Source organism: Odocoileus virginianus, chromosome 13, assembly GCF_023699985.2.
Source record: "Odocoileus virginianus isolate 20LAN1187 ecotype Illinois chromosome 13, Ovbor_1.2, whole genome shotgun sequence".
NCBI lineage: Eukaryota > Metazoa > Chordata > Mammalia > Artiodactyla > Cervidae > Odocoileus > Odocoileus virginianus.
Genome location: NC_069686.1, coordinates 12,349,323 through 12,376,958, shown reverse-complemented (window position 1 = coordinate 12,376,958; position 27,636 = coordinate 12,349,323). Strand labels below are relative to the sequence as shown.

Below are 27,636 nucleotides of genomic sequence, written 5' to 3'. Positions count from 1 at the left end.
CTTTATTAGTTTATTATTCTCAAAGGATTGCACTCAGGATAGGATTACTTTTTTTTCCCAGACAGAAAAACATTTGTTGCATACTTTCTGCTGGATTAACACTTGAGATTGTCAAAAGCTACCTTCATCACTGACAGCTCCCTCCCTCTCTGAGGTCTTCCCTAATCTACAGAGGTAGCACTACCAGCTGGTACTGACAGATGCCAGACTTGAGGTGTTAGGTGATATATGAAAACATGAAAGGCAAAATTAAAATGGGCTCATGAAACTTATTTCCTAACCTTTTAAGCACTCACTGTTTTGTTTAAAACATTCTTGTAACTGAATTGAACGCACTGGAAAGTTTTTTTAGTAATACTACTGCTTTTTCAACTACTAATTCATCTATGAATGGTTATATCAAAAGACAATACTGTGTATGACTAGAGAAAATATGGACGTGATTCATCACATATATATTTGTAAAGTTTTGCTTGTTTTTTTTACCTTTGACTTTCAGAAGTAAACTAGAGATATGCAAAGAACACAGTATCCACATTATAATGTTACTCACAGAAATGGCTGAAAAGAGCAGGGCCACAGTCAAGTCAGTAGTACTTTAATAAAATGAACAGAACCCATTATAACAACAGCTCTTTATTACATGGATTCAAATACACAGACCAATCCTGTTCTCTGAAATTTAACAGCTGTGTTCAATTAAAACCTGTTAGCACATTCCTCAACACTAATTCTAAGGGGCTTCCTTTGAAATCCCTTTCAAAGCCTTTGTGTAAAGAGGTTAAGCACCAGTAGTAAAGACTGTTGCTAGCAGTTTTACTTCACCATCATCATCAACGACAACAAACATGCAGTTTTTCCCTTCTATGTACATGGCATTGTAAAATGGGTGCTACACTCTGCTTATGGTACAAAGTTTATAAATACAGTATACCAATACAAAGTTGAAGCCATTAAAAACATCTCAGTAACAACTACTAGGAGATAATTCAATCTGGAGTGTTGATGGAATCTATGAAGAGATTTAAAACCAACACACAAACTCAAACATTGTAATAAATGTTTTACTTGGGAAAGGCTGAAAGGGGAACTTCTTAGGTGCTACTGAGGGGTTTTCTCAGTTGTCCCAGGTTTACTTTCTTTCTGCGATTATCTTTAAATACTGCAAAGCATTGTGAGCCGCATCACTCTGCGCGCTGCTGCAGGAGATGCCCGAGCCATGGCAGACCGTGATGGGGCTGGTGGACAGCTCCGCGAGGCACTGGTACTGTCCGCTGGCGCTCAGCTCTTCTGCAATGACACATTCAAACGTGGCGATTAATGCCGCGTGCAGAGAAAGCAGAGTTTCTGTGAAAACAATTTTTATGACTGTCCCTCTCCCCAAGCACCTTTTTATTTGCTACTCCACTTGTCAGGTGCTATTCTCTATTCATAAGAACCATTTAGTTCTTAAAATTAGTAAGAAGCGTTTCAAAGTCATCATTAATACATTATCTAAAAATCATCTCAGGTTTCCCTTTCCCAAATTCATAAACAATTTTGAATGCATGGTCTCTTAATCAACCACCTTTCCTGATCATCTTTCTACATTAATCCTCAGGTTCTACATTATTCCCAGTATATTAAGACATTGCACCTGACTCATTATTCAATCCCAAAGTAGAGAAAATCAGAAGTTCCTTCAGCCCCTAAATATCCTATTTTCTCAGTAGTAGTAGCTCTGATGAGCTAGGTTTCCCCTGAATCACTGAGTCTGGACTAAGGGATATCAAATTCCTCACATACGATACTGATGTTAAATCAAGATACCCAACACACACATGAACACACAAATTAGCCACTTATCCACTGCATTAAAAGAAAATCTACACTGACTTGCTTTCAATCTGTCCACATTTGTCTATCTGAATGATCGGGGGCTAGAAAAAATATAGAAGTTGATAGCTGGGATGAAATAAAGCTGTAAATTGTCCCCATTTATCTCCCAGAACTGGAACACAGTGATAAAGTGGAGAGATGTCTGGCCTGGACCCCACAAACTTGGTATTTGTTCTAGAAATGTGGGTACCTTTTTATTTGTCAAGCTGTCCATCAGGGCTAGTTTAACAGATATTATACCGGCAGGAACTCTTCTTCTAACCTGGCTCTACTGACCAGCTATGCCATCTCAGGCAAGTTTCTCAACCTTTCTTTGTCTTACTTTCTTCACTTATACTTAAGATAATAGAAATTTCAGATGTTCAAGCTGGATTTAGAAAAGACAGAGGAACTAGAGATCAAATTGCTGATATTTGTTGGATCACTGAGAAAGCAAGAGAGTTCCAGAAAAACATCTACTTCTGCTTTATTGACTATGCCAAAGTCTTTGACTGTGTGGATCACAACAGAATGTGGAAAATTCCTGGAGAGATAGGAATACAAGACCACCTGACCTGCCTCCTGAGAAATCTGTATGCAAGTCAAGAAGCAACTGTTAGAACTGGACATGGAACTACAGACTGCCTCCAAATCAAGAAGGGAGTACGTCAAGGCTGTATATTGTCACCCTGCTTATTTAACTTATATGCAGAGTACATCATGAGAAATGCCAGACGGGATGAAGCACAAGCTGGAATCAAGATTGCCAGGAGAAATATCAATAACCTCAGACATGCAGATGACACCAGCCTTATGGCAGAAAGTGAAGAGGAACTAAAGAGCCTCTTGTTGCAAGTGAAAGAGGAGTGAAAAAGTTGGCTGAAAACTCAACATTCAGAAAACTAAGATCATGGCATCCAGTCCCATCACTTCATGGCAAACAGATGGGGAAACAATGGAAACAGTGACAGACTTTAATTTTTGGGGGTCCAAAATCACTGCAGATGATGACTGCGGCCATGAAATGAAAGACACTTGCTCCTTGGAAAAAAAGCTATGACCAACCTAGACAGCACAGTAAAAAGCAGAGACATTACTTTGCCAACAATGGTCTGTCTAGTCAAAGCTATGGTTTTCCCAGTAGTCATGTATGGATATCAGAGTTGGACTATAAAGAAAGCTGAAGGCGGAAGAACTGATACTTTTGAACTGTGGTGCTGTAGAAGACTCTTGACAGTCCCTTGGACTGCAAGGAGATCCAACCAATCAATCCTAGAGGAAATCAGTCCTGAATACTCATTGGAAGGACTGATGCTGAAGCTGAAACTCCAATACTTTGAAACCTGATGCGAAGACCTGACTCATTTGAAAAGACCCTGATTCTGGGCAAGATTGAAGGCAGGAGGAGAAGCAGATGACAGAGGATGAGATGGTTGGATGGCATCACCAATTCAATGGACATGAGTTTCAGCAAGCTCTGGGAGTGGGTGATGGACAGGGAAGCCTGGCGTGCTGCAGTTCATGGGGTCACCAAGAATCGGACATGACTGAGTGACTGAAGATAATAGAATGTACTTCATAGGATTAGTTTGAGGATTCTGTGACTTGAAATATGTAATGTCCCTAGAACAGTGCCTAGCACACAGTAACTCTGTAAATCTTTGCTATTGTTTTTATTACAACTGTACAGATGTTATCTCTTTTTATTATTTATAAGAATAATAAATATATATTACCACTCTGCTAATTGTATATAGTTAGAATCCTCTATTATAATAGACATTTTGTTTATCAAACATATTTTGAAAAGAAACAGGTTTTGGGTCAAGCCAAAGGAAAAAAAAAATCATACCTATATCCAAATATGTTATATTAAAACCTTGTTCCTTCGCAATTTCACTAAGCAGCTGGATGTAATCGGTATTTGGAATGCTGAGGAGGCTTCTTTTCAGTAAGTTGATCTTTTCACCAGGAGAATTCCTTAAGGAATGCCAAGTACAACCTAAAGAATGCCCTACCATATTTGTCTGAAAAACAGATTAACATTAAGACTCTTGGGTTGGGCTCCAACGCTACTATGAATATTAGTTCAGCAATTTAAATTTCCAATTTAAACTAGACAGCACTAATAAGCTCACACATTTATCAAATAACACAATATTAAAGAAAAAAGAATGTGCAATGAAATACTGAAGGATTTCAAAATACTTTTGTATAGCATAACGGTCTTATTAATATGTATAACATATTTAAAAGCATGATAAGTAAATCTGCAAATACAGCTGACCCTTGAACAACGTCACATACTATCTTCCTATATGGACTGGCATCTATACATATCCTTTGTCTATTCCAATACAAATTTCAGTGTTATCAAGCTTCATAAATTTTGTTATTCAAAATACACAGATAACAAAAAATCAAGTAATACAGAATTATAAAAGCAACAGTCCCCATACCTACCTTCAATCCCCTTTCCAGAAGCAATAATTTTCAACTTTTTATTTTTAATTACTCTGGTGGTGACCTTTGTCACAGAAATGAGAAAGCTATTGATCTTGTGTATTGGTTTTTGATCAGTTACCTTGATGAATTCTCTTATTATTTCTAGTAGTTTTTCTCTAGGGCTTTATAGGGATACAATTATATTATTTGTAGTTAACGATCATTTTTATCTCCTCTTATTTCCAACCTCTTATTGTTTTCTCTTCTCTGGTTACGTTGGTTGATACTTCTAGAACAAGGTTTAAAAAAATGGTATCAGTGGGCATCCTTGCCTTATTTCTGAAATTAATGGGAATGGATATAACATATAAACATGTACCCAAGATTTTGATTTTTATTTCTTGAGATATATATTTAATTTTTAAAAAATCTCTTAAAAAATATTTATTTGTCTGTGCCAGGTCCTCGTTGCAGCACCTAGGATCCTCAATTTTGTGGTGGCATGCAGGATCTTAGTTGCGACATACGAGACCTAGTTCCCTGACCAGGGATCGAACACCTGAGGTACATATTTTAAAGCACAATAGGGATATTTTAGAAGCATTTATCAGTAGTGACTACCCAATATTTTTTTGGCATCTATTGAGAGGACTATGTTTTCCTTCTTTGACCCATTAATGTAATTAATTATAGCAATAGATTTACCAATGTTGAAACACCCTTGTGGTCCTAAACAAATTTATATAGAAATTTCTCTCACATTATATATATTGCCTGGAAAAGTTTAAACAGCACTGAAGATTATCTCTTCCTTGAAGATTTAACAGAACTCACCTGCAACCTAACTGTTTTGTGACTGTGGTGTCATCTCTGATCCAGTCTTAAAAGAAATGAATGCAATGTTTTATATTCTTCTATGAAAAAAGTGAAACCAAAATTATATTACTTACCTAGATATAGTCGTTGGTTCCTACAGAACAAGCCCTTTTTTTAAAATCATAAGCTTAGGACACTCCTATAGTCTTCACTTCTCATTTCATACCTAACATCCTATTCTCAGATAATGGACCATCATACATACCTACCTACATTTTGTGTAACCCAATCTCTTATGCTATCTGAATGCCCAGTTGCCTACTCAATATCTCCACTTAGCTACTCCACAAACACTTCAAATTCAATATATCCTACATTTAACTTATTATATGCTCCCCCTTAAACCCTACTCACCTTCTGTGTTCCCCATATTACTGAACGGCACCACCATCTAGGTAGCTGCCAAGCTAAAACTGTTTACTTCTTCCTTTTTCCCTACTCTCTACATCCAGTTATTATACCCCCATTCACTTCAGTTTTTAAGTAAGTTTTATTTATTTTATTTTATTTTTCCTCCTTTATGTCTTTATTAAAAGTGACAGAGGAAAGCACGGTGGCTGTGTGTGTGTACATGTGTCAATGGAAAAAGTGGGTACAAAGCCTGCCAGCCTGTCTGCAAACAGGATGGGTGGTCAAGGTGCCCGCAGGATTGATGTTTCTAGCTCTCTGATCACAGTAGAGAGGAGCCTCTGGGAAGGCTGCTGGGACAGAGGTCGTGCCAGAAGAGAGGGAGATGTGACTTTATTAGAAAAGTAAAAAAACAAAACAAAACAAAAAACAAACCCCACAAAACACTGCGAGGAGTTGGTCCTCAGCGGATGCCTTGGTGGATGAGGCTACTTTTGGCCGCACTGGCCTTCTCCCGCTCCCGCCGCCGGGCAGGGTCCAGCTCAAAGCAGCGCCACAGCCGCAGGGTCTCATCTGCTGCTGCGGACGCCACTGTAGCCCCATCTGGGCTCATAGTCAGACTGAGTACCCGGGCTGTGTGACCTTTCAGCTCAGCCACCTTGGCCATGGTTGGGTACTTCCAAATAACCAGCTGGTTCTGGGCAAAGCCGTGGCCTGAGATGAGCTCCTTGTAGTGGGGAGACCAGAGGATGGAGCACACCTGGGAATGGGCATCCACGGCACTCAGACAGGCCCCAGAGCAGACGTTCCAGATCCAAATGTGTCGATCACTCGTGCCCCCGCCAGTTGCCAGGACGTTGGACTGCCAGGGACACCAAGCTACAGCCTTGACAGCCCCTTGATGCTGGGTGAAGGTCTGCAGAGGAACCCAGCCACCCTCTCCAGGAGCACTAGGCCACACGTTGACCAAGTTGTCGTTGCCGCCACTGGCTAAATGTCGTCCATCTGGGGCCCAGCGCAAGCCACACACTTCTTGGCTATGGCCACTCAGTGTGGCCACATGGTGTTCTGCTACCCAAACATCATGGTGGTGGATGTGGCCGGAGCGTGAGCCACTGGACAGGATATAGCTATTCCAACAGAGGGAGCCCACTCGGGCAGAATGACTGGTCATGTTTCGAAGCCGTTTCTGCTGTTGCACATCCCATAGCTGCACCTCGGCACTGCTGGTGCCCACAGCCAGGTAGTTGCCCTCTTTGATCCAGGCCACAGAAGATATATAGTCCCCAGGCTGCTCCATTTGCAGCAGCTGCAAAATGTCACCAGTGCTAGCACTCCACAAGTATACACTGTTGTCCAAAGCCACAGCCAGTACATTCCCAGAGCTCCAATCCACAAGGTTCAGGCAGTAGTCATTCCGGATTTCAGGGGCATCCAGGATGCGGTCTGGCAGGGAAGGAATGTAGCGGCAAGTCTTCCTGCTGGAGCCTGGCGTGGCCTTCTGGCTATAGAGTACTTTTAGCCTGTTCTGGTAACCCTCTGGGGCATTTTGTGGTTTTCCACTGAGCCGAAGGATCTTGGCTTCTTCCATGTCAAAACCGTTCAGATTCAAAGCCCATGCTTTCTGATGTTCCTTCTTGGTGGGCGTCTCACTGTTGTCGGGCTGGTTCTCCTTGCTTAGGAGGAAGCTAGCCACCTCCATCTGGGAAGCATTGCGATGGGGGATATAGCGGTCACCGCCAGGTTTGCTGGGAGTGGTCTGAAGCTTGGAGCTGGATTTGCCGGGAGTTCGGCCTGGAGTCCTGCCGGCACTGTGGGATCGATTGGCTGCCCGCATAGGCGAGGGGGCCGGCCCCGCGGCTTCCTTCGCTTTGCGCTGCCAGCGCGCAGGGGGTGCATTGGGGATGGGTGTATCTAGCTGCAGCAGCGAGTGCAAGTCACTCTCGAACACGAACTGGGCCATGGGAGCGTCGTTAATTTAAGAGCAGGTTCCGATCCTAGACCCTTAAGTAAGTTTTAAATTGACCATTTCAATCGCTACTACCTTTGTCTAGGTCACTACCATGTCTCATCTGCTTTTCTGTAACAGCATTATAGCAGGTCTCTATGACTCTAATGTTCATTCATCCACCATAATGCAGCCAGTCATTCCCTTCTAATGTATAAATTAGATTCTGTCCTTCCTATATTAAATTTATTTAATGACTTTATGCTACCCTCAGGATAAAGTTCAATCTCCTGAACACTGCAAGATTCAATCCCTCTTTACCTTTCCTGCTTCATTGTTTGAGACTCCCTCCCTCCAAATTCAATGCTCCAGCCATCCAAAATTACTCTGGATCACATCAAGTGTTTCACTCCTGGTCTTTGTACATGGTCTTTCTTCTCTCTGGAATTCTTTTTACTGCTGTCATGCTATAAGTCTCAGCTCAGATATTACTTCCTCTAAGTCTTCCTGAAACCTTATCTTGGTTGGATCCTTCTTCTATGTTCCCAAGAAGCCCTTGTAAGGCCTTGTCTGTAGGGTTCTTTTCCCTCTCAGTAGGCTGGCTGAAAACTCCTTAGGGCCAGAGACTATCTTATTCACTATATACCAGTATCTGGCATAAATCTGGGCACATATTATGACTTTCCTAAATGTTTGCTGAGTGGATAAATGAATGGATATCAAGAGATGGGAGTGAAATGTCAATCTGAAGGCAAAAACAGCACTACTGACCTACCATCTTTAAAAACCATCATATTATTCTGAATTTGACTGTGCTTCCCAAACTCTCTTTCCTGGCCACCCCTGTGACTGGCTCACATATAGCAAGCAGCTAAAAACTGGGGTAGTGTATTACTCAACAGTTGAGAGATTTTTGAAAAACTGCGACTCTGTAGTATACTATACAAAATGAAATCTACAGAAGTTTCCCACAGCAACACAAGTTTAATCACATTAACATCACAGATCCCTGATCATTACTCACCAAAGAAATGTGGTTCTCTGGAGAAATATTACTGAATTTGGCAAGAAATTTCTCAGCAGCATTTCTCTTGGCTTGTTTCTTTGATGCCCCCTTTCCTAAATAAAGAAAAAAAAGAAAGTACTAGGTTAGAAAATAAATTAGTGTCCACAGAGAATGACAAATGTTTAAAGTACTATGTTTGACCAGAGAACAATCTCATGGTTTTTATGTACTTTTACTGACCTGATATCTTTACTTGTTCAGCTTCATGCAACTATTGTTACATTTTTGAAGGCATTTCTTTAGCAGTTTATCTTCAATAGTTAAACTTTCTGTTTTTTTTCAACAGATTTATCTCCCTATGTCTAGCTTTAATGAACCGTATTTGGTTTAATTCTGATGAAATATTCAAATTTACCAAGGTAGATTTGAATTACATCTCCCATCTTTCAATGTCTGCTTCTGGCTTATCATCTCCTGCACACAGATAACTATGTGGAATTTCTTCAACATGAATAAGAAGGGCATAGGAGAGGCTGGAGTTGAAAGATACCAAAAATATAACCTATTTCCATGTTTAGAGATTTAAAAACTCAGGCCTAGGCATGGAGATTAAGCAATTTGCCTAACCTTGCAAATCAAGGACTGCATCAAGAACAGAGGTGAGGTTTCTGCTTCTGGCTGAGGGCTTCCTGTACTGACCCACACTACCTCTTGGGGCAAACAGCTGCTTAGTACGTAGGACTAGTATCTAGCCAACTTAAAATTTCATTTCAAGCCACTTTTAAAATGATAAAAAATGCTCGAGAAATTAAAATAGAAATCCTTAGGAGTACTTTATTAAGTGACTTTTTTCCCTCATAATCTGTGGCCTTTACAACATCGAAGTTGCTATAATACAAAAAGTTAAATTCTACTTCATTTTTATTTCACTATCAGCCTCTTTGGAGAAGGAAATGGCAACCCACTCCAGTATTCTTGCCTAGAGAATTCCATGGACAGAGAAGCCTGGGGGGGTTGCACCAGTCGGACATGACTGAAGCGACTTAGCATGCATGCATACACTGGAGAAGGAAATGGCAACCCACTGCAGTGTTCTTGCCTGGAGAATCCCAGGGACAGAGGAGTCTGGTGGGCTGTCATCTATGGGGTCATACAGAGTCAGATACGACTGAAGCCACTTAGAAGCAGCCACAGCCTCTTATCAATTATCTTGTTTTTAAATGTAATCGTCTCCTAGTCCTTCTGTCTTCTAGAACAGATACTGAAGCTCCAAGAGATTTACTACTGCCTTTTTCTCCAAAATGATGTTTAAGTCCCTATTATATCAATGAAGACTGTTTAAAGAGTCAATTATTTATTTGTATTTCCATTACCAACCCATGATTTTTTTTAAAAATTCAAATTAAGAAGTATAAGTATTCTTAAGCCAACTATTTATACTTATTAATAAATTCAACAGCAGAAAGTTAGAGACAGTAGACTAGGAGTGTGTCAGTTTTGTTTCCCCCAAAGAAGTATTTGAGACGAAATCACAGCAGAAATTTTTTCATCCTCTCAAAATATTTCGAAGGTCTTCAACTGTATCAGCGTAGAAAGAAACAAATACCAGTTTCCATGAATGACTCAAGCCTGCAAATTGTGGTATATTCCCTCTTATGAGCAGGTCCTCCCTCCTGGGAAAGGGTATATTCAGGAAGTCTCCAGCCATGATGAATAGCCAATTCCTAGAAAATCGAGATGAGCCTTTAGTAGTAATTTTTACTACGCAATGGCTCAATCACATTGATGATATTTCTCTCATGGTTTTGATCCCATTTCTATTTATATGTTTGCAGAGAATAATGATATTCTGCAGTATTTATTAAAAAAAAGAGAAGGTCCTCTGTTCCCCACAGATAGTCCTCATTTTACATTTTATAAGCCCACGACCCCCAAACTGAAGCAGTTTCCTGCTGTGAATGGTGCTCTCCCGTTACGCTACAGTGAGCTGGTTATCAGAGGTCAGAAGGATGCGCCACTCTCGCCCTCTCGGGGAACATGGGAGAGGGCGTCACAGGCCTCCCGGCCCTCAGCCCCTAGTCTCTTCCTAACTGACCTTCTACACCCACGGCTGCTGCCTGACTGCACTCGGCCAAGAGCAGCTGAGGAGCAGACACACACACTGGATGAGGCTGAGGAAAGACGGGAAGCAAACTGCAGAAAAACTCATAGAGCAGGGGAGAGACCAGACGACTGGCTGGATACCAGGGAGGGGGGCTGTCCAACAGAGCACATGGATAATCTGCGAGAAGCACGTTCCCGCACAGAAACTCAAGGCTGAATATATTTTTTGGTAGAATAAGCAAGTAAGCAGACGACTTCCCTTGTCCTGTGTTAGATAAATCAGTCTGGGTTCTTTATAGACTTCTGTCTCAACAGAAGTAGAAAGAGATTTGTCACAAGAGTGGTAAGAAACATTCTTAAAATATAAAACACTCTACCCATGTGCACTGAGGTCCTGTTGATCTCAAATGAGAATTCCACAAACCAAAGGCAGATACTGTATATGGAAGAAAATCCAAAACGTAAATAAATATGAAAAGAACTTCAAGTTAGCACTTTAATAACTAATGATCGTTAACTTGGAACACAAAATGTTGTACCACATAATCTTTAAGATATTAATTCCTTCTCTTAGCCCTTATGATATCAACATTTATGACATTTCTTTCCAGGAGACAAAAAGTTAAGTATGGTAAAACTGTGCACTTACCTGTAATGAGCCAATAGGATTAAGCTGGTTCTTTGGTTGCTTGGAAGGGTCAGGCATTAAGGGATCAGGAACTGCAAAGCTGAACATTTTTATAAAGGGTTATAAAACAAAATAATCTTACCCAAATTATTAAATAAAGGATAAGCATTTTCTATTTAGCTCTCCATGCCTTCGCTCTTGCGTTCCTTCTACATGGAATACCCTGTTCACCCACCTCTTCTATGGGAATCTGATCTATACCTCAGCCAAGGTACACACCTCAAATGCAACTTTCTCTCAGAAGCCTATTCTTTTACCCCAATGGGACATAATTTCTCCCTTCTTTGAACCACAGTAACATTTGGTTTGACACTTTCTTAAGCAATTATTTTACCATTAAGTTGTACACTATTACAAATACATGCTATTTGTCTATCCATCACCATACCTCTCTCCTGTTCAGACTGTAAAATCCTTGGTGGGAGGGCCTATGTATTACTTACCTTCATAAGCCTTGCTGTGCTTTATGTAAAACAGATGCTCAATAAAAAGTGTATTTAAATAAACACACCATTGTTACAACCACACAAAAAGGGAAGAATAACAGGATGTTTAGCTCGGCAGTGTAAACCATACATATCATAAATGTAGCTTCTTCATCCAGACAATTAGAGAAGACTTGGCTTGATCTACTATCTGCTCTACGCTAGGATAATCTTCCTAAGATTTACGTATGTATTCTCAGTCGCTAAGTTGTGCCCAACTCTTTGCAATCCCATGGACAGAGTAGCCTATCAGGCTCCTCTGTCCGTGGGATTTCCCAGGCAAGAATCCTAGAGGGGGTTGCCATTCCCTATTGCAGGGGATCTTCCTGACCCAATGATCAAATCTGCATCTCCTGCACTGCAGTTGGGTTTTTTTTTTTTTTTTTTTTTGATGGCTGGCATGAATCTGATTTGAACATGTAGGGACGGTGATTAAGGAAAAACAGAACAACCTCTTCTGAGTAGTGTGAACTTACTAGTTACGTGCATGATGGGTGTCTAACGTGGAACAAGCTGCATTTCAAGATTACTGCTACTTTGGCAGCAGTAATTTTTTTCCATTACCAATGAGGTTGTCATTGCCACTTACTTAAGTTTCTTTTCTACCTGCCAGAATTTCATAGGCTGGTTACATAGGCTGATGAGATACGAACATTCATTTACAATGCTGTACACTGAAGCTAACAAAAATAATTGTGATGGAGAAGTGATAAAGTCTCTTTATCCTATCAGGCCACTTTAGGCCTGATTTATAGCTTAGTAATTTCCATCTTATCTGTCAAGAAGCGCAAATACATAGTAAAGTTTATTAGCCTTTTTTGGCGGACAAAGTGCCTGTGTGCAGAAAGGACACTCTGTATGTTCATTTATACAAATATATGCAACACTCTGAGTTGACCTTTGGGTTTCAGAAAAATGGCATGGCCATTACCAGCAAGGAGACAATCTAAAACCCACCATGCCATCTGGCATGTCCAGAAAACGAGCATAAATCAGTTATAATGTATGACCCTAGAGAATCAAATATCATGTTATGAGATCCAAAGCTTTCACTGGTTGGTTCTAAACGACCTGAACAGTTTAGAACTACTAAGTACACAGGAAGAACACTGAAGCAGAATCTAAACATATCCCTAAACAGAAAGTTTTTCTAGGGCTGGGAAACAAAAAACACCCATCCTAACTTCTCATGGGCCTTTGCTGTCAGCTATAAGCAGCTATACCAGATTGCACTCCCAAGTATACTTGAATGCATGTAAAGGGGAGAATTTGAAGGCAAAACATGCTCCTCTTGGATGTGCCCATTAAAAACCAAAAGACACCACTTTATGATACAAGAGATGCTCCAGGACCAGCACTCCTTCCAAAAACAACTAATGTGATAACACATTTATTTTGGAAAGATATGTCAAGAATAAACATCCCATTTAGCATCCTCTTATAGTTGGTATACGTTCTCTAGTAGAAGGAAATCTCTTTGTCTCCTTACAAATTCAAATTTCTAAAAGAGAACTTTTAGCTGATATTTTTCTGTCTCACACTTTGTTTCCTTCAGTGAGGAACAAAACTCTTAATACAGTAAGATATTTGTCAGAAGCACTCTGGTTTTCTACTCCTGTACCTCATCTGGAAAAAAGAAAAAAACCTAGTTTATGAGAGCCTTCATCTAAAATGTTGTTGTTTAGTTGCTAAATCATGTCTGACTCTTGCAATCCCCTGGACTGTAGCCCACCAGGTTCCTGTGTCCATGGGATTTCCCAGGCAAGAATGCTGGAGTGCGGTGCCACTTCCTTCTCTGTCATTTAAAAAAAGCTGAATTTAATTTCTTACGGATAAAGTGTCTTTAGGGGATGACAGGTCTTCACAAGGAGATAGAATTTTATTAATAGAGCTAGACACTATCAGCTATTTACTTTGTTGCTTTTGTGAGCACGTTCAAACTTTTAATCTTACCTCAGCCATGATATTTTTGAGCTGCAGAATACAAAGAAATTTAGCTCACCAAATACTTGCATTGGCTTTCAAAATGTTTATGGCAGCCTCTGCAGCTCTATGTTTCGCCAGCTTCTTACTTGTACCTTCACCTGAATTAAGGTTAAAAAAAAAACAACAAAAAGAACTCTCTATATGCTGAAAACGTATGAGGCTTGCACAGAGGTTTGCATGGTACAAAACAAAGTCACTACATGTATTATATATACACACTAGGTATACACACTAGGTAATAAAAACATACACTGCATACAGTTATACATTGAAATAAAATACCATAAAAATTAATTTATTAAAAATCCCTTTGATTTTAAAAGTGCTAAGTATTTAATTCTAAGTATAATTGTATAAAAATCTTTATTGTCTATTTTTTACATGTTTATTACATAAAATGATAATACAGTAGACTGTCTCTATGTGTGCTAAAGGCAACTTACTTCCATTATTCCTAGAGAGCAAATTCTTATATAGCAAGAAATTTTCTTTAAAGGAGGCACCTACAGCAACATTATTGAACAGAAAAACGTGCACATTTTCCTCTAACAGGCCCTCCTATACTGGATGAAACCCCTCTGCTTGGCTGAGCAGTCACTGGCTACCTGTTGGATACAGCGGAGGAAGGTCTGTATAGGGAATGTGACAGACTACATTGTTATGTGTCTTTCATACAATCTGTATCCCTTACATGGGTAGCTAAGGGGGTAGAAGAGACCAGGCCTGACTATTAATCACTGAGACTGATGCCTAATATCAGCAAGCAACCACACAAATAAATTATAAATTCAGTCTTTTTCCTTCTGAGTTCAAACTAGGTGTTGACAACCTGTCCAAAGCTGTGTCAGAATGGTAATATCCATTCCTCTGATGTAGAGGAAAGAAAGGGCACATGGAATAAATGTCAGGTGTGGTTCTCAAGCATCAGAGAACACAGAAACCACACTCATTTATCCATTCACATAGGTATTATGGATACCGTACTCCTTTGAAAAATGTGGGAATTAGGAGCACTGACGCTCTGCACTGAAATATGTGGGAATTAGGGGCACTGACCCTCTGCACTGAAAATTCACGCATAATTTACAGCCAGCCCTCCATACCTGTGGTTCCTCCATTTCTAGCTTCCTCGGTAACTGCAGATTCAACAAACTGTGGATTGTGTGGTCTTGTAGTACCGACTACTGAAAAAGATTGACATCTAAGTGGACCTGTGTAATTCAAACCGTGTTGTTCAAGAGATAACTGTAGTAGAGACCTAAGCAGAGTCCCCGTCCTTAAAAGAGCGTACAGCCTAATGTGTGAGATTTTGTCTATAAAAAAGACGTCTGAAATATGAAGCATCACAGTGGGCCTAAGTGCAGGCTGGAGGGTAGCCTACAGAAGGGGTAGCTCCCCTACTCTTAGTAAGGACTCAGAAAGGTTTCATGAAGGAGGAGATAACTAAATAGGGATCTGAAAGATCAGTAAGTCAGTGAGGTCAACAGCGCTGGGGGAATAGAAAGAGCACTGTAGGCAGAGAAGGAGCAACTGTGAAGGCTCAGAGGCAAGACACAGCACGGTGTTCTCACGCCCCAAGTTGCTGGGACAGTACGAGCTTGAAGGAGGGGACTTCGAGATAAGAGGTCAGGGAGTTGAAGGGCAGAAGGAGAGTTCAAAGAATAGTCTCCTCAATTGTGTTTCTCTAACTTTAGGACTTGCCTGGGCATTTTGTTAGAACACATACTAAGAGCAGGTGTGGGCTGGGACCTGATAGTCTGCACTTCTTTCAAGTGCCTGGGTGATAGCAAGGCTGCTGTTGACCACACTTTGCAAAGTAAGGTTGTCAGTCATGTTAAGAAATTTGTATTCATCCAGAAGGTGATGGGAAAACCACTGAATGGATTTTAAGAGTTTGAATACTTCAAATGAACAGATTTGAATGCCAGAAAAAATACTTTGGATTTTGTGTGGAAAACGGATACCACAAGACAGAAGCTAAAAGAGCAGCTACGAGACTACAGCTCTATTCCAAGTGGCTCAGACAATAGCAACAGGAAGATGACAGAAGCAGGCAAATTCAAGAGATACTTAGGAAGTAGGATCTGGTGGCATAACGGACAACACAGAGGAGAAGGAATCAAGAAGGTGAAACTCAAATCTCTATTGTGAGCAAATCAATGATGGTGGTGCCTATACTGAACTGGGGAATGCAGGGGAAATGGATTTGAGAGAGAAGATGGATTCAGTCTGGGACAATGAGAGATGGAGGTGTCTTTGGGTCATCCAAGCAAAAATGCCTAGCAAACTCAGGCTGATGCATTGTTTTATAACTGTGTGGGCTAAAGACAGAGATTTCAGAATTATTAGCCGTTAGATAGTATCTGAAACCATGGAGGTAGATAAGCTTGCATAGAAGACAGGACAGTGTGAGAAGAGTAGAAGGGCTAAGCCGTTGCCACAGGTTGTTAATCTCTCACATAAAACACACTAAGGCGGGAAAAATGCTACTTTTTCTTGAATTTTCACTTAATACTTAAAGACAGACCAGCTAAAGCAGTAGTGCAATGTTGAGCCTGTCATTCACATGAGAAATTTATAGCTAGAATCTAACTACAATCCACCTGCCCTACATAGACAAAAAAGCTTCAAAATTTTCTTAAAAGGACTTCAATGAAAATAGCGGACTCCAGATTTTCGTGGACACAAATGATGCCTTCAGGCTACCAGATGGTGGAACTTCAGCCTTCTTACTGAATTTCTTTTTTGGCATTCTTCCAAATTAAATTTAGTATTCAATAGTTCATGTTTGCAGTTAAATAGATACATAAGAAGTAAAATGTCTACATTTACAAATGAGCTACTTCAGTTATCATTTGCTGAAGCTCAAGGACCATAATCTGAATTTTGAAACTTCACTGCCATGTGACCTTGGGCATGTTTCATATAATCTCTCTGGACCTAATTCCTCATATAAAATATAGGCGGTAACATCTTATTAAAATATCTGTACAGTGTCAGGAACTAGAAGCTACTATGCAATACAGTGTAGTTGAGCCTTCCACCTTCCTCATTTTGCTTGGATACAGAACCAAGTGTGGTACAATGGACCCAGAGTGCCAAACGAGTCCGTACAAAGAGGGGAGCAGGTCAGAAAATTCTGGGGTCATGCCTCCTGGCATCTGCTGTAACCTATGGAATTTGACAGCACCTTCTGATTCAGCTATGGCTGCTCCAAGAACCTTTCCTGCTTCTCCCTAATTCTTGGAAGAACCTTAGGAGGATCTTAGGGTATGTTTCTGAGCTTCTCTTGATATCTGGGGAAGAGAAAATTAGGGAGAGAATCAGAAAGTTGCAAAGTCCAAATGACCTGAGAAAGGCATCAGTCTCTTCAGACTGCTCCTCACTGACGTCTCTGGCAAAAAGGGCACTTTTTCCGAACTGAGAAGCAATACGCAAGTCTGGACCACCAGCCCACATGGTCATGGGGTTAATACAGACCTGTGCAGGTTATGTCACCAACGGTTACTCTGAAGGTGAAAGTGGGCACGTGTATTTGCACATCGGATCTTTCACATTCATAAACCGGGATGTTCTTGGTCTTCATGCCGTATTCGTGTAATACCTGAATTGGTGTTTTCCCTGGCTTAGCTGTAATCATCTTCCCCAAACTGCAAAAACCAGAAAAAGCTGTGCGTTGCATGTCAAAGCGGGGAGGGAAACAGAAGCAATCAGAGACTAGACTTAATAGCCATCACCGGAGACACCGGTAGGACAGGGTTAGAGCTGGCGACGCGCGCCAGTCTCCGGGCCCCGCTGCGGAGGTCTTAAAGGAGGTAACTTGAATGCGGGTAGGAGGGATTCGCAGGGGAATCGAGAGGTACGGCGGCTGCTGCCACCTCCCAGGTTCCAGCCTGCAAACCCCTTTCCCTCCGCTGCAGCCGCTCACCACCTCCGTCCACCCCGCGCTGCCGAGGCCGCAGGGGGGTGGGCGGGGTCCCCGGCCGGCTTGCGGCTGAGAGGGCGGGGTGGAGCGGTCGCTGGTCCGCCCGCCCGCCGGCCTGCAGCCGCTAGGACGCGAGCGCCGGGAAGGGGCTTTACCCAGAATGCTGCTGGACAGCCGGCTCCCCCGCCCCCTGCTGCCCACCACTCCGGGCCCTGCCCGGCTCGGTCCCGACCGCTCAGAAACTGACCTGAAGGTTCCGCTGTCCTCGCGCTCCATCGGCGGAGCCGCGGCGCGATGCCTGCTCTGAGACATGGCGAGAAGGGACGGCTTTGCGGGAGGAAGAGCGGTGCGGAGCGACGTCCTCGCTTCCCCAGTGGGCTGGTGCCCGAGAGGAGGGATCCAACGCCGACGCCGCTACCTCCTCCCCTCTCCTCACGGCGTGAGTTCCTCCCGGGGACGGGCGGGGCCGGAGGCGGAGCCTCGGTGCGGCCGCGCAGCTCCCGCTCCCGGCCACGCCCCCTGCTGTCCCTGCAAGGCCGCGCTCCTTGGCGGCCCCGCCCACCGGCTGGCCGGGCCCCTCGGCGCCCGGTCCCGCCCTCTCTCCTAACCCGGGTTTCCTCAGCTGCAGCCGGTGCCCAGCCTTCGGCCCACCGACTCGAGGAGACCGCAGTTCTGTGTCCTTAAAAGGAGGCCATTCCCTGCCCAAAAAGAGGCTTGTCGCTGGGCAGGCAAGCTTCAGAGTCTGTGAGGCCTGAAGCTCAACCTTTTTTTTTTTTTTTTTTTTGCCAAGTTACGGGGACGGGGAAGAGGAGGGGTACGTCACGTTAAGAAAATAATTTCGAAATTCCAAATGCAGAATTGGAATTTCCCCGGGCCTGGGCCCGAAGCCTAAGACTCGCAGTATATCCGCTCCTGAGGACTCGGGTGGGTTCTCCTGTCCTGGAGCCCAGCGTTTAGATGCTCCCGGAGACCCGCGCCTCTCACCCAGGGTGGGCTTCATTGTCTTCCAGGCTTTTGTCGCCTGGTGAGTGCTGGGCCAGCGGATCCCAGCAAGGCACGTTAGGAGTAAACGAAGGCTTTTCTATGGAACCGCTTCTAATTAATGCTGTTTCTGAACACCTCTGTTGGTTGTGATGGCATTTGCCTGGGATGTACCACCTTCGTTGGGGATCAGACAGCGACATTAAGTGTCCTATGGCTTCCAGGGGTTTTGCTTGCCACATGGAGAAATGAGTCCTTGTGTCTTCTCGTTTCTGGAGATTGCCTTGCACAATTCTATTCACACGAAGTGACATTATTAGAAACTTTTTGTTACTCGAGCCCTGGATACTAGAGATCAAATGAAAAAAATTATCCGGAATCTAATCAAGCTGATTGAGGCTTGAATTAAGCCTGTTTTTATCCTCCTCCATCTCCCCCTTGTATAGATGTTAGTATATCAATTGCTTTTCATTGATATACTTTAATGAATATCTTACTTTAAGTACCACCTAGCCACTATTTCAGAATGTTAACATCCACGTAGCTATGGCAGTACATTATTTCAGCACTCAGATTTGCTTATAAAATTTATTTTTAGCCATAAAATTCCTTAAAAACAAGCCTAAACTTTATATTGCTCTCATTAAATGTTGAGTAACTGGGATAATAATGGTGAAACAAAAAGAAAATAAATGCAGCAGGACTCTATTTCAAAGAGATATTATGAAACCCCTAAGTCAGAGTTGATGCAGTTACATGTAAATATGTTTCATTTAGTATTTTATAAAGTTCTGCTTGCAATTGTTTCCTTATATTCTGTGAATTTATTTTTATATTAATCACTTGGTTTTGTAAACATACAAGGAAAATGAATGAAATGTTCAAAGAATAAACTGGACTATAACAGAGAAACAATACTTTCCTGTTGCCAATATTGGCATGATGGATTTGTGAAAGACTTCCCTTTGGACTAGGTCCACTGTAGATGGTGTCCAGGGCTAATGTTAGTGGCTAAATTGTGTTGTTTCCCAAAGGGCTATTTGCTTCCTTCAAACCTGGCAAACCACTATCCACTGTGGCCCTCCCCAAGGATATTGGTGATGTTTGAAGATGACTAGTTTTCTGTGGATGTTTTAGGATTTTAGACTGCATTCCAAACTGACTTGCTTCTACTGTATCATTCTACACTGTTGATCTATAATTCATTGCCTGAGCATACCAGGGAGGCAGTGTTGTGAATTGTATCGTGGTAAGCTACTTGCTGAGACCACGCTTTGTATTTTTTATGTGTACAATTATATTTAAAATCAAGCAAGGCTTAGTTTTAGGCCTGATTTTCTTTGAAAATATGGATTTGTTGTCTGAGGGTTGCAGTGGATGACATTTTGATTCAGTATTAATATGTTTGCTGCTGCTACCAAGAGCTTTGTCAAGCAAGTTGGAGATGGAGGGAGATTAGTTCCTGTTCCAAGCCTCAGTGAGGCTGACAAATACCAGCCTCTAAGTCTGGTGGTCAAAAAGAAGCGATGTTTTCTGTTTCCTAGATATAAATTTACCTCAACACCTTTTACACTGAAAGATATTCTCCTAGGAGACAGAGAAATTTCAGCTGGTAAGTTTCACTGTTTGTTTGGGAGTGATTACTCATGCATGTATATTATTTGTAATCTAAATGTAGGTTGTCTGTGCTACTTACATTGGTAATATTTACACATTTTCATTGATGAAAGCAACTTTTATTACTGTAACAGTAATAATGTTAACAATGCTTAATGTTTGTATAGTATCAAATCTCTTATTGATTGAATAATTTCAAATATATTTTATGTTTATTGTATAATTTAATTTTAGTTATTTTATAAGTTGTTTTAATCAGATCAGTTTAGAATATGGCATAATAATATTTCTTCATTTATAAAATGGGGCTGTTTTTCAGTCTTACCTATCTCACATAGTTAAATGAGATTAAATTAATTTGCATTTATTTTTTAATTCTCTTATTATGGTTGGTAAGCTGAAATGTATTAACCGGCTAGTTTAGAAAGCAAATTAACATTTTGTCAAACTTTTCTTATAAACACTTGTTTTTCTTTCTACTAGTCATTGGATCTTGATGCTTAAGTGTTCTGTTGGCTGAAAGAAAATTTGAGTTCGTTTAAAGTACTCTGGACATTTATTTCTCTTGTTAAATTGAATTGCTCTTTTTCATCTTGATTTGAGATGATACCATTCTCAACATTTGGGTAATCAAGTTTTAAATGATAAATTAATGTATTACTCTATATTTACATTAGATGAATTCAAGACATTTAAAATATTGATTTCTTTTTTTAAAGGTATTTCATCTTATCAGCTACTGAATTATGAAGATGAATCAGACGTTTCACTCTATGGAAGACGAGGCAACCATATTGTGAATGACGTTGGGATTAATGTTACTGGATCAGATTCCATTGCAGTAAAAGCTTCATTTGGTGTAGTAACCAAACATGAAGTGGAAGTATCAACATTACTCAAGGAAATTACTACACGGTCAGTATAATAATCTTTAATATACTTCCATGTTTTCTTTAAACATTTTAATTATATAAACTTCATTACAAAGTGTTTAAAAATTCCAGTTATATTTTACTAGAGTAATTTGTTTGACTTATTTGAAATACTACAAATTAGTCATATAGTCAAACTTTGGATACGTGTAGATATCCAGAATCATTTGGTTTAAACAAAATTTAATTTTTCTGCAAGATCGCTTTGGCTCTGCACACATTTGCTAAATTATAAGATTACAAGACTTCAAGAATCTGCTTGCAACAAATACACTAAAAGTTTCCTCCAACAGACTCCTCTAGTACACATGTTTTAATGAAATAGGAGAGGCAGATTATTGAATTTCTTTTGAGCATACTTTCTGATTTGTATTAGGACTGCCTTGATTTACTTTTAATTAAGGTGGATCATGAATAGTAACACATGATAAGCAGAATTTACTTGATTATACATAGTTAGATGATACAGATTCTTGTGAATGTCTGTCTTCTTGATTTTAGAAAAATTAATTTTGACCACAGTTTGATACGTCAGTCAAGGAGCAGCAGAAAGGCAATATTGTGTGTGGTCATGGAAAGCATCCGAACCACACGACAGTGCTCACTGTCTGTGCACGCTGGAATTCGTGGGGAAGCCATGAGGGTAAACCATTAGACTCATTGGATTTCTCTTACTCAAAAGCTGCAATGGGAATTTAAGTATTCAAGAGCCTTGTGTATTTTGCCAAATGTTGAAATTAAAGAGCTGCAATTGTATACAGGATTTTGCACGCTAATGGTTTTGTTTTAGAATATGAAGAAAGAAATCCAAGAAAATATGAATTATAAACATGTAAAATAATGTAAAAAAAATACTAATCCTTGTGAAACAATGTGTACAATGGAGTCCCTCAGAGTACGTTTTAAGAATACAGACTGAGTGTGTTTATTGAACTCTTCGATTTTATTTTTAAGTGATAGAGTTTATACTTGAATTTTAAAAGTTGAGTTTATATTTTTATTGATTTTTCTAAAATAACATTGCCAATGGCCAAACATGCTTCATTCAGTGTTAAGTCCTTTAAAAAATCTTGAAAAGTTCTTTGTGTTTAATTTTTAGCTCAATTATGACATTATTTGTCATTGCTATTTGCCTAATAATGACACATAATGATGACTTGTTTTATTAAAATGAATTATTAGAAAGATAGACTACATTGATAATCTTTTCAAGTCTTTGCACATGAAGTGGCTACATTTAAGTGCCCACCAAATTGTTTAATATTGGATCACTTTGGGGGCATGAACTGAATGAAAAACATTTACTTAATTGTTGGTGATTGCTTTGGAAAGCTGCTGAAAGCTCTGGGGGCTTTGGAACAGTGGACACAATAGGCTAAAAACAAATGTAGGCCTTAAAGTCAGTGGATTTACAGTTGAAAGGAAAAGGTTCCTATGATCCAAAGCATCACCCTTCTGGTAGCTCTAGTCATTGGCTTGGGTACAAAGTAAATGAGAAAGTAACAAGTATTTCCTAATATAGATCAGGAGTCCCCATTGGACCATTTATTTGAACCTCTGCTATAAACAGTTGAGTTCAAGTAGGATAGTTCTTTACTTGGAGGGGCGGAAGAGTTTGTTTGTTTTTGGTATGATTGTAGGGAATGTTTTGTTTCTCCAAAAATATATCCTTTACATGTTATACTCCTTAACAATGTTGTTTAATTTATTTAATATAGTTTCATTTTATGGATGAACAGAATCCCAAGGGAAGGGACAAAGCTATTGTTTTTCCAGCACATACAACCATAGCTTTCAGTGTTTTTGAACTCTTCATTTACTTGGATGGTGCCTTTGGTGAGTGAATGATTTATGTGAAACACTGAAATTATTATAGTGAGAATCTCTGTCTCTGTCTCTCCCTGAGTGTCTAGTGATGACGAGTGATGCTGTCAGCACTGTCGATATTACGCTTGGGTGAAATGACTGGGAAAGACCCAAGAGTCCCTTCTTCCTACCATAACCTCATCCCTGTTTCTTGGGAAAAGCTGTAGACTTCCCAACACCCCACTTCCAGTTATAGTTGAGAGCTAGAATGCAATCCACTGGCAAAGTATTTCCTTGACTAACATGGGAAAATAAAAAATAACCTTCTAATAGGTAGTTTTTGGGCTTCCCAGGTGGCATTAGTGGTAAAGAACCGGCCCGCCAATGCCGGAGACATTAAGAAACACGGGTTCAATCCCTAGGTCAGGAAGATCCCCTGGAGGTGGGCATGGCCACCCACTCCAGTATCTGGCCTGGAGAGTACCATGGACAGAGGAGCCTGGCAGGCTACAGTCCATGAGGTTGCAGAGTCGAACACAACTGAAGTGATTTAGAACTCACGCAGGTAGTTATTGAAGATGGCAAATTGAGGCGGTATACACAGTAGGGTACTACAAAGTGTCAGGGCACCCAAGCTAGCATAAGACCACCTTTCTTCAGGTTTTCCTTTCATAGACCCACCTCTCCTGACCCTGGACTACCTAAAACTTTAAAGGTACAAATACTTCCCTGGAACCGTCATCTTATATAATACTGCAGTTCAGGTCATTTTAAATGTCTACATTGCATCAAGTTTTAATTTTAGGAGACCAATCAGCTCAAGTCTAGGTATAACCCAAGGATTAGGCAAGGGAGACCCTTAGCCATGGCCATTTATAAACATTTTTGTTGTTTTTCTATTTCCTTTAAACTTTTTATTTTGTATTGGAGTATAGCTGATTAACAGTGTTTCCATAGTTTCAGGTGGACAGCAAAAGGACACAGCCATGCATATGCTTGTATCCATTCTCCCCCAAACTCCCCTCCCATCCTGTCTATCACATGACATTGTCAAGTGTTCCCTGTGTCATGCAGGAGGATCTTGTTGGTAATTCATTCTAAATATAGCAGAGTATACATGTCTATCCCAGACTGTCTTAACTATCCTTCCTCCCGTCCTTCCCCACCCCTCCCCTGGCAACCATAAGTCCATATAAACATTTTTATAAACATTTTTAGACCTGTTTTTGTTTTTGCAGTTCTGTTGGAAGAGAGAATGAGTTAAACAAAACAAAACATGTTAAGTAAATTTTGTTTGGGACACTAAAGGGTATAGGTTTTTACAATTATATTGATCATTGAGTATAAACTGATACAACTGATAATGTCCATCAGAATTAAAAATTACATGTATTTTAGTCTTGTTTAAACTTTTAGGAATTTATCCTACACATACACTTACACATATGTGAAATGACGTGTATAAAGATAGTTTGTAATAGTAGAAGATGGGAAATAACCTTAAGATGGAGGGACTGAAACAAAAAATTAAAAACCTTAATGTCTAAGATTTACAAAACTAAATGATTTTAGAAGAAATTCAAGTAAACTTTCAAGTGATGTTTTGCAAGTTTGTAGCAATTCTACTTCTGCAGCAGCATAGTGGGGTATCCAAGCACACTGTATTAAAGTTTAAAATTGCACTGAGTCTTTTGGAACACCTATTTCATTACCTGCTTATTAATTCCTAGATCACCATGTTGGCTGGAACTATGAAAATATCCTTTAATACAGATGTTTAACATAGAGGTAAATCATCAGAAAATGAAAGCACCGATAGAGTTAATAAGAAATGCGGCACGGACCCAATAGAAGCAGATAATAACGTACTTGCTCTGTTTATGACCCCAGACATGCTAATATGCTAATAAGTAATGCTTGTAAAGAATTGGAATAACACGTGTTTTTCAGCAGCTTTTTGGTTTAAATTGATTGCCAATAATGACAGTGATATAGTAGGAAGAATCCTTCAAAACCTGACAATGCTACAGCAGTCTGTTCCTAAGTATAAATTTCACATGTGTGTACGTATATCTGTAGGATAAATTGCTAGAAGTCTAAATAAGACTAAAATATATGTAATTTTAAATTCTGATGGGTGTATAAATTCTATCAGTTTATACTTCTAATGATCAGTATAATTGTAAAAACCTGTACCCTCTAGTTAAATAAGGTACATCCACACAGAATACTGTGAAGATGTTAAGAATTAGCACTATAGATACTACTGACATGGAATAATCTCTATGATATTTTAAAGAGATGTATATTTATTAATCTTGGAACCTAAAATTTTGTATATGTACATGCTTACATACATGTTTACATAGCCTTTATGCCTGTGAAATACATGGAGTATTTCTATAAGTACACACAACAGTAGTTACCCCTGGGGTATAAAGCTGAAGCTGGGATCAGTGAAGAGACTTATTTATCATTGTATCCTCTTTTTGTACTCTTTGAATTTTGTACCATGTAAATGCTACCTTTTCTAAAAATATGTGAAATTTCACTTATAAAATGAATGGCATGTGCCAGAATTCAACCACAATTAAAACTCTCAATAAAATATGAGTTGTTCAGATTATAACTTAACATCTTCTAAAAATTTTTTTTTATAGACCTTTGTGTCACTTCAGTGTCAAAAGGAGGATTCGAAAGGGAAGAAACGGCAACATTTGCATTGCTCTACAGATTGAGAAATCTACTATTTGAAAGAAGTATGTCCATTGAAGATTTTGTTCCTTCTCAGATGAACACTTGAGGTTCTCTTTATTAATCTTGTCTTGAAGAATTTAAATTTAAAAGCAAAATTTCATGACTGTTTAGACTTACGCATAGTTATAAATGCAGTCTGGCTGTACATTTTTTTATTTAACTTTTAACACATGTCTGTTTTTATCCTTTTAGATAGAAGAGTGATGGATGCCATTTCTCGTTCACAGCTTTACTTAGATGATCTTTTTTCTGACTATTATGACAAACCTCTCAGCATGAGTGATATTTCACTCAAAGAAGGTACTCACATCCGTGTTAATTTACTTAATCACAACATTCCAAAAGGACCTTGCATACTCTGTGGAATGGGGAACTTTAAAAGGGAGACCGTTTACGGGTGTTTTCAGTGCTCTGTTGACGGGCAGAAGTACGTGCGACTTCATGCAGTTCCTTGTTTTGATATTTGGCACAAGAGAATGAAATAAAATGGAAAACAAATGTACCTTGCTGGTGTTTTGTGTGCAACTGTGCCACACACCTTTCCAAAATTATCTTGGTTCACTTTGATGAATTGTAGCAAATTAAAGAGGGAGAGGAATGAGAAATTAATCTGTCTGGGCATCATTTTCCCCATTTATAACATGGAGATGATAATAGTGTCTACCTCAGAAATTGTCATGAAGATTAATATTGTTTATATCAGAAAGGCTTATATTTAAAATTCAGAATATAGACATTCCTTTATAAAATCTGCTAGTTGAATCTACCTTGGAACTTAAGTCTACCATTTTACATACAAACTTTCGAGATATGTTTTATTTTTAATCGACTTTTAATTCAGTATTTGAGGATGACAGGAATGCACAAGTGGCAACTTTTTGATGCTTTAACTATTTCCCTAGGTCTGGTAAAATGAGAAAAATGTGTTAATAATTTAATGTAATCCTAAATGTTTAATTGTGGTATCAAATTAAAAGCACACCGAGCTCAGTGTGGGGTTTTGTGTACATAGTTAAGTGTGACTGATCGTAGTAATGGGCTGCCATTCAAGATGTGGGTATATATGTGCGCACCAGCTTTGTCTTTATAAGAACTCAGTACTGTCATTTTAAAGTTAAGGCAGCTGGGACACATTTACTTCTCTTCTTTGAAAGTGTTTGAAACATTTAACATACTTTGTTCTCAGAGACCTTTTTCATCTACTCTGTAAGACATGAAATTTTTTCATATACAAACCTAAATAATTGGCTCAGCTGGTAAAGAATCCGCCTGCAATGCGGGAGATCTGGGTTCGATCCCTGGGTTGGGAAGATCCCCTGGAGAAGGGAAAAGTTACCCACTCCAGTGTTCTGGCCTGGAGAATTTCATGGACTGTATAGTCCATGGGGTCACAAAGAGTTGGACACAACTGAGTGACTTGCACATGCACTTGTATTATTAAAATAATTACAGAAGTACTGTTAAAATTCCAGAACTCAAAGTATATAGTACAGCAGTCAGTACTAGGCATATGCCAATGAAGGTGTTAGGCAATTGTGTAAATATGAAATATTTATTTGTTTACTATATGTATGTAGAAGGGTTAAAATTTTATTTATTTAAACATGAATAGTTTTCAAGTAAATTTCCATATTCATATGACATCATCTATGATTTTTTAAAATTTAAGTTTAAAAGTACTTGGTATGAAAACAATGGGATAGAATGGTGAGAATTAGAAACAGTATCAGGATAATTTCCAGTATAGCTTTCATGACATTTTTGTTTTGCAGAGTATATAATTCAGGTGCAAATATGAGTATACTGATCAAAAAAGGCTCTAGTGACTTCTTTTATATGGATATGGACATGGGGACAGTTTCTAAACCAAAGTATA

The 27,636-nt window shown here is 39.7% G+C and overlaps 2 protein-coding genes and 1 pseudogene across 7 annotated transcripts; 1 reads left to right on the top strand and 2 right to left on the bottom strand.

Moving 5' to 3' along the window:
- Positions 1–582: 582 nt before the first annotated feature.
- Positions 583–17,998, bottom strand: PRKRA (protein activator of interferon induced protein kinase EIF2AK2). 3 transcript variants are annotated; one of them, XM_070475973.1, is made up of 8 exons: positions 17,915–17,998; positions 17,223–17,392; positions 13,759–13,840; positions 11,233–11,311; positions 10,087–10,204; positions 8,499–8,593; positions 3,710–3,884; positions 583–1,290 (listed from the first exon to the last, which is right to left on the bottom strand). In XM_070475973.1, the coding sequence occupies exons 1-8, from the start codon at positions 17,977–17,979 to the stop codon at positions 1,133–1,135; spliced, it is 942 nt and encodes a 313-aa protein (XP_070332074.1). In that variant the 5' UTR covers positions 17,980–17,998; the 3' UTR covers positions 583–1,132. The 3 variants fall into 3 exon arrangements, with proteins under 3 accessions (XP_070332074.1, XP_020738722.1, XP_020738721.1); XM_020883063.2 differs by lacking the exon at positions 17,915–17,998 and adding an exon at positions 16,933–17,038 and having other exon boundaries at positions 13,710–13,840; positions 17,223–17,301; XM_020883062.2 differs by lacking the exon at positions 17,915–17,998 and having other exon boundaries at positions 13,710–13,840; positions 17,223–17,311.
- LOC139038033 (cell division cycle protein 20 homolog pseudogene) lies at positions 5,903–8,453 on the bottom strand (annotated as a pseudogene).
- On the top strand, positions 17,962–26,262 carry PJVK (pejvakin). Of its 4 annotated transcripts, XM_070475972.1 has the most exons (7): positions 18,024–18,106; positions 20,193–20,260; positions 20,985–21,180; positions 21,699–21,840; positions 22,916–23,033; positions 25,664–25,762; positions 25,953–26,262. In XM_070475972.1, the coding sequence occupies exons 4-7, from the start codon at positions 21,769–21,771 to the stop codon at positions 26,243–26,245; spliced, it is 582 nt and encodes a 193-aa protein (XP_070332073.1). In that variant the 5' UTR covers positions 18,024–18,106; positions 20,193–20,260; positions 20,985–21,180; positions 21,699–21,768; the 3' UTR covers positions 26,246–26,262. The 4 variants fall into 4 exon arrangements, with proteins under 4 accessions (XP_070332071.1, XP_070332073.1, XP_020738717.2 ...); XM_070475970.1 differs by lacking the exon at positions 20,193–20,260 and having other exon boundaries at positions 17,962–18,106; XM_020883058.2 differs by lacking the exon at positions 18,024–18,106 and having other exon boundaries at positions 18,142–20,260.
- The last annotated feature ends 1,374 nt before the right edge of the window (positions 26,263–27,636 follow it).

Excerpts from the sequence above, each read along its gene's own strand:
- PRKRA (XM_070475973.1), bottom strand. The coding sequence starts at position 17,979 with ATGTCTCAGAGCAGGCATCGCGCCGCGGCTCCGCCGATGGAGCGCGAG. Across the intron at positions 3,885-8,498 it reads CAGAGAACCACATTTCTTTG|ACAAATATGGTAGGGCATTC; the intron begins GTGAGTAATGAT and ends TCTGTTTTTCAG. Across the intron at positions 1,291-3,709 it reads TATAACATATTTGGATATAG|AAGAGCTGAGCGCCAGCGGA; the intron begins GTATGATTTTTT and ends GTGTCATTGCAG.
- PJVK (XM_020883058.2), top strand. The coding sequence starts at position 20,050 with ATGTTTGCTGCTGCTACCAAGAGCTTTGTCAAGCAAGTTGGAGATGGA. Across the intron at positions 20,261-20,984 it reads AGACAGAGAAATTTCAGCTG|GTATTTCATCTTATCAGCTA; the intron begins GTAAGTTTCACT and ends CTTTTTTTAAAG. Across the intron at positions 21,841-22,915 it reads TTCGTGGGGAAGCCATGAGG|TTTCATTTTATGGATGAACA; the intron begins GTAAACCATTAG and ends TATTTAATATAG.